This window comes from Berghia stephanieae, chromosome 7 (assembly GCF_034508935.2).
Source record: "Berghia stephanieae isolate SIO BIC M18660-M18661 chromosome 7, UCSD_Bste_1.3, whole genome shotgun sequence".
Lineage (NCBI taxonomy): Eukaryota > Metazoa > Mollusca > Gastropoda > Nudibranchia > Aeolidiidae > Berghia > Berghia stephanieae.
In genome coordinates, this window is record NC_088366.1 from 48,058,155 (window position 1) to 48,064,875 (window position 6,721).

Sequence of the window (6,721 nt, forward strand, 5' to 3'; positions counted from 1 at the left end):
TATTATTATTATTATTATTATTATTATTATTATCATTATTATTATTATTATTATTTATTTATTTACTTATTTATTTATTTTTTTAATTAATTAATTTTTTTTAAAAATAATTATTTGGTTTGATTACTATGAACTTCTAACATGCTGACCAAAAATAATACAAAAGATCTGAGTGGCGTCATCATCTTCGTTCCTTCTATTCCATTCAGACCAAGAAAACGGTTTTTATCACGATGGAGCTCTCATCCAACCATCTGTCTTGCCTGGGATGGGAGTAAATACGTATTTAATGCCTTTCCCAAGGGCAAATCGCCACGGTCTCTCATGTGGGTAGGGAGAGTGAAAGAGAAAGAGAGAGAGAGAGAGAGAGGAGAGAGAGAGAGAGAGAGAGAGAGAGAGAGAGAGAGAGTGAGAGAGAGAGAGAGAGAGAGAGAGAGAGAGAGAGGGCCTAATCTTAAAATCGTTAGCCCGGCTGGACTGTAATTCTAATTTACATACATTGTAAATACTCTCAAGGAGTGACCTTGAGTCGCCAACGTATCTGTGTGCGGCTATGTGGTCTAGTGGTATGACACTCGCTTTCGGATCGGAAGGTCCTGGGTTCGAGCCTCGCGCTCGGCGCATAGTTGAGTCCTTGGAAAAGGCTCTTTACTCACATTCTCTCACCTGGCCGTTAACAGCGTTGTCTTTGTCGAAAAAATTGTAATATCGCCTAACAGGCGTCATGTCTCGTCCTATAATGTTAAATGTTGCTGTTGACCAGGGACCCCTTGTAAAGCGCTTTGAGCACGTCTAGTGGATATTGCGCTATATAAAAAGCTCAATTTTTATTTTATTCTTTTTTTATCTCTCCCCCCACCCCCCTCCCCCCACTCCCCACCCCCCCCCCCCCCCCTTCTCAGGCCTGCCTGCTGTTACGAAAAATTCGTATTTCAAGATTTTGACTCCAATTTCATAACTTCGTGGGCGTCTCTCCGTCATTAAAACTTATTGTAAATGAAAGTTGATGTCGGACTAGAACGATAATTTTAAGGATTTTTAAGTGTTATTTAATCCTTGTGATGGTAAATTGTTGAGTTTTAAAAGTACTAATTGCGAGTTTTAAAAAAAAACCCAAAAAACCCCCTGAGATTTTGTATAGCATGATATCCACTAAACGTGCTCAAAGTGCTTTACAAAGGGTCCCTGACCAACAGCAACATTTAACATGTAGGACGAGACATAACGCCTGTTAGGCGATATTACATTTTTTTTTTTTGGACAGAGACAAAGCTGTTAACGGCCAGGAATCATTTTACACCTGAGTACGGCGAGAGAATGTGAGTAAAGAGCCTTTTTCCAAGGACTCAACTATGCGCCGAGCGAGGCAGGCTCGAACCCAGGACCTTCCGATCCGAAAGCGAGTGTCATACCACCAGACCACATAGACCTATCCAGAGGGTAGCAAACAATTGCTGTTCACGCTATACAAAAGGGGGTCAACTCCGGCTCCATTGACCTAATTGCTGTGAAGGTCAACTGTAACTTTTTACTTTAGAGGTCATTTATTGGTTTATCGAGACTCGGAGTGCGTGTTTTCTGTCTAGAATGGAAAATAAACGAAGAATGGTTTTCCAAAACTCCCTAACTCCGTTTCCCCATTTTGAGATATTGAGGATTATTTCCCCTAAAATTTCCCATTCAGTCTATTATTTTAGCATATTATTCAAACTTCAAATTCGCACAAATCTAGGGGAAAATTTTTGTGTAATGTGATGCTTAAAAATATAAAATTTAATTTCAATTTATCTCATGGATGGAAAAACTCAAAAAGTGGAAAAATTGTCTTAACGAGTTTTGGAAAACCAGTCTTCAAGTACTTTGTTATTGGAGTCAGTAGTCTGATGTCACGCCGCCCGGCAACGGCGGCCATCTTGGTTCTAAACAAAGAAAATCATTACTTTTTATTCTTCATGCTGGCTAGAACTTTTCATATGCCTTGTGATCAGAATGTGTAAAAGTCAAAACATGATCAAATTTATGTTATTTTTTCCTCTGGATACTCTTTTATGCTCGTCGGAGAAATATTTCATACGGGCGTCCGCCATTGTTCCGATAGTTTAGAGCCAGTGTTACTAAGTTACCATGCGTCATTAGGATGGAGGCGACCTTATGGCTGTTGAAGAGTATTGTTGCTAGAGTCATTGTTTGTAGATTAGAACCACCAAGAATGAGAACACTCCTGAACTCTGGAAAAACATGTATTTTAATTTTGGCCATAAAACTCGTCCTTCAAAGAATAATCAAATTACTCTCTCTCTCTCTCTCTCTCTCTCTCTCCTCTCCCTCCCTCCCTCTCTCTCTCTCTCTCTCTCTCTCTCTCTCTCTCTCTCTCTCTCTCTCTCGCTGACTCTAATCTTGTCAGAAACTTTCAAATCTGGGACGTCGTGTTTGCAGTCCCAGGTTTGAGAGTTTTTGCCAAGATAATGGTAATTTAATCGATCAATATTTGAAGGACGAGTTTTCTGGCCAAATTTTGAAATATGAGTTTTCCAGAGAAAGACAGTTAGTTTACTGGTTAAAGATAAGAACCAGCAGAATGATAACGCTGCCGTACTCTGGAAAAACAAGTGCAGTATATTAAAACATTTGGCCAGAAAACTCGTCCTTCAAATTATATGATCATTAAACGGACCAGTTCTCTTCCTGATTTATATCAACGACTTGCCAGACAATCTATCATCTAAATGTAAAATCCTTGCCGATGATACTAAGCTCTATGGAGTAGCCAATACAGAAGAGGAAAGAAACACCTTACAACAAGATTTGAAAAAGCTTGAAGAATGGTCCGAAATATGGCAGATGGATTTCAATGTAGATAAATGTGCAGTTCTTCACCTAGGAAAAAACAATAGAGAAGCAAACTATATAATGAAAGAAAAACCCCTGCAGAAATCCAATGGGAAAAAGACCTAGGAGTATTTATTGATAGGAAGCTAAACTTCAAGAAGCAAATTCAAGATGTTCAATCTAAGGCTGGTACAACACTCGGAATAGTGAAAAGAAATTTCAAGAATCTGGAAACAAAACACATGACTACCATCTACAAGGTTATGGTTAGATCAAAGCTGGAATATGCCAACTGCATATGGTATCCGAAGTTTGAGGGAGACAAAGATTGTTTGGAAAGAGTGCAAAGGAGAGCATCAAAACTTATCACACACCTGAAAGACTAAACCTACTGTGAGAGATTGAAAGAATTAAATTTCCCGACCTTAGATTACAGGAGAAAAAGAGGAGATATGATCCAAACATATAAAATAGTAAAGGGAATAGACAGGGTAGAGGCAGGATTTCTTAAACTACTCTAAGTCTAAAAGCTCTATACAGAGGTATCCAGGTATCCAGGTAAAACGACCCTCTCTTGTCAAAAACCCTCGAACCGAGGACATCAAGGAAGATTTCACGGAAGTCCCAGGTTTGAAAGTTTTTTTGGTGCCAAAATGAGGGTAATTTTAGTCCATGGATATTTGGAGGACGATTTTGTGGCCAAAGTATTTAATACGTGTTGGTTTTTTTTTTTGGGACTAAAATATTAAATACGATTTTTTAAAACAAATTATTTTATTATTATTATAACTATTATTATTATGTTCTTTTGATTGGCCAAAATACTAAATACTTGCTTTTTTCATCATCATCATCATCATCATCATCATCATCATCATGAAGAAGAAGAAGAAGAAGAAGAAGAAGAAGAAGAAGAAGAAGAAGAAGAAGAAGAAGAAGAAGAAGAAGAAGAAGAAGAAGAAGAAGAAGAATTGATTCATCTCTAGCATGAGTAATGTGTAGAACCATTTTAGATTTATTCATCCTTCCATTTCCGGGTCACGGGACGAGGTCACGTGAAGATGTCAGCCAATCAACAACGCTCATCAGATACCTTTAGTTCCGCCATGTCAGGAATCAGATGAGGCCTTGGAATAAAAATAGATGGAAGGAAGATGACGTCATAATACTGAAGCCAACCGTTGGCCGCTTCCGCCATATTGGGAATACCAAAACATTCCTGCGTTACGGCCGTAGTTACGGTGATTCACTCATCGGTGGACATCCGAATCAAGATGATCAGTGGATGTTTTTCCTTCCAAGTAAGTATCAACCTTAAATTTGTTTCATAATTATGTTTGCAAATACGTTTTATCAGTTAAATCATGTTTAAAGATGAAATAAAACTATTTGATAGCTAAGTTGAGTCGAATTCAGATATCTCTCCCTGTGAATGTGATGTGGCTATGGCATGGCACGTTCACTTTCACTTTCAGTTTTCAGCCACTTTGATTTTCTTAAAATAAGTATAGATTCTAGTCTAATCGTTTTTTCATTTGTTTTAGTTATCGGATGTATATGGTAAAGGCGATATTTATTATTAGTCTTAGATCGACATTATTTTACTGACGGAAAGCCTTTGACTCTCGATGATCAGAGACTGTTTCGTCACCCTTGGCCTTGGTTTGGCTCTAGCTGAAGCTGGACGGTTAGGATTGGTTGGATTTTACTATCTAACATTAATAGTAATGTTTCATCTCCTCTCGAAAAGAATTCGTTGTACATTTTCATCACACTGACCTATCACTCATTCTTGGAAAATATTTTGTTCTACAGGAATTAAAGGACTAGGCTGCCTGTATTCTCACCCCCCCCCCCCCCCCGGCCGATTGGATTCCCGAAAAAAACGTCGCCGGCTTTTTGTGATTTGGATTTGATTGATTTTTTTTAAATTGTGCAACTTGTGACAAGAAACTTAACAAATTACTGCATTACAACCTTTGGATTAAACATACAACAATTGTGGACTACTATTATGAAGACTAGCATCCGGGGGTGTACTATTATGAAGACTAGCATCCGGGGGTGAGAAAAGTCACTTCGAAAGGACTAACCAAAGATGATATGGCTGTACTAATCGCAGTGATAAGGAGGATAGTGTTACAGGAATCACCGTCCATCAGTGAGTACTTTTCTTTTTTTGCTAACTGTTGTGATCATACGTCCAAAGGATTACTTGCTCAGCTACAAGACTACAAGAAGGTCTTGTTGAGATGAAAAGTACCAACTCATTTGCTGTCTATGTGTGCATCAAATTTCAAAATGGGGGACTAATCTCTACGTGAAAACTGCAAAAGTCAGTCATTTATCGACAAATGTAGGTTAGATTTCGGTTCGGTTGAAATCCAACCTAACCGTAAAAGGCTTAAGATTGGTTGGATTTTACTATCTAACGTTTATTTCATCTTCTGTCTAAAAGAATTCGTTGTACATTTTCATCACACTGACCTATCACTCATTCTTGGAAAATATTTTTGAACCATATTAATTATTCATTGTGTTCTACAGGAATAACCAAAGATGCCTGCTTGTTGCGCATTTGGCTGCACCAATCGCTCTGAGAGGGAGAAGGGTACAGGAATCACCTTTCACAAGTGAGTACTTTTCTTTTATTGCTAACTAAAACATTTATGATCATACGTCTAAAGGATTACATTACTTGCTAAGCAACAAGGTCTTGTTGATATGCAAAAGTCATTTCCCAACCTTATGTGTGCATTAAATAAAATAGCCTTGTTTTAACCCCTTCACAGCTAGGTTACATTTCAACCGAACGGAAATCTAACCTCTTTTGTCGATGTATGACTGTCTTTTGCAGTTTTGACGTAGAGATTTGTCCCTGTGATGTGCCTCTAGTGCTTGAGGCGAATCACAGGACTCATATCTCAGTGAAAGTTGTAGAGGATCGAATGATATTTTACGTGAAGTCCAGACTAGCTATGAAAGGTTAACACTTGGTTGTATCAACAACAGTGCTATTCGAACAAATGGTTTACTACCACACAGAATAGCACACCCATGTTTCTCACTCAGTCACAGTAAGAATGTTACCAGGTGACCAATAATGTTGTAATGCTATTTTAAGACATTAGTGACAACAATGTGTTGTTGTTTTTTTTTTTTCAGATTCCCCAAGGATGAAGAGCGGAGAAAGCTGTGGATAAATTCCATAAGAAGGGAAAATTTTATTCCCTCCAAATATACTGTTGTCTGTTCTGTCCACTTTGAGGAGAAATGCATTGACAGAACTTCTGTCAATATTGTTCGATTGAGAGAAGGTGCAGTACCTACTATTTTTTGTCTTTTCCTTCTTACTATCAAAATTCGGGGGACAAAGCTAGAAAACCGCCAGCTCAAAGAGAGCCTCCCCCTTCCATTTCTAATTCAGACAACTGTAATGCTCCATTGCCAAATGATCTTGCTATCCCTTCTACTTCTACGAGTGTTGATACACCAACCAAACAAAATTTTAAAAGAGCTCTAGAAGATAAAAGTCATAAATTAGAATCATGCAGAAAGAAAATTAAAATGCTTCAGCAGTCGAAAAGACGTTTAATTTTAAAAAATGCAGACTTAAAAAGTATAGTAATGGAGCTTAGAAACAAAAAGATGATTAGTGACTCTAGTGTAGATATTTTAGAAAGATGTGGGGGTGGGGTTGGTGATTTATTGAAACGGAAATTAGCGAAGATGGAAAATATGTCTGTACCTGTTAAGTATTCTCCAGAAATTAGAAGTTTTGCTATGACATTGCATTTTTACTCCCCTAAAGCTTATCGATATGTAAGAAAAGCTTTTGATACTTGTCTTCCTCATCCAAAAACTATTTCTAAGTGGTATAAAACTGTGGATG

The 6,721-nt window shown here is 37.9% G+C and overlaps 1 protein-coding gene across 1 annotated transcript; it reads left to right on the forward strand.

Annotated features, from left to right (window-relative positions):
* The first annotated feature begins 4,891 nt into the window (after nt 1–4,891).
* On the forward strand, nt 4,892–6,352 carry LOC144976562 (THAP domain-containing protein 2-like). The gene is made up of 3 exons (XM_078920855.1): nt 4,892–4,990; nt 5,377–5,462; nt 5,995–6,352. Exons 2-3 carry the CDS (start codon nt 5,389–5,391, stop codon nt 6,350–6,352), a joined length of 432 nt encoding a protein of 143 aa, XP_078776981.1. The 5' UTR covers nt 4,892–4,990; nt 5,377–5,388.
* Nucleotides 6,353–6,721: the final 369 nt, after the last annotated feature.

What these genes read in the sequence shown, in the direction of transcription:
- LOC144976562 (XM_078920855.1), top strand. Translation starts at nt 5,389, where the DNA reads ATGCCTGCTTGTTGCGCATTTGGCTGCACCAATCGCTCTGAGAGGGAG. An exon ending in ACAGGAATCACCTTTCACAA is followed by an intron (nt 5,463 to 5,994) that starts GTGAGTACTTTT and finishes TTTTTTTTTCAG; the next exon opens with ATTCCCCAAGGATGAAGAGC.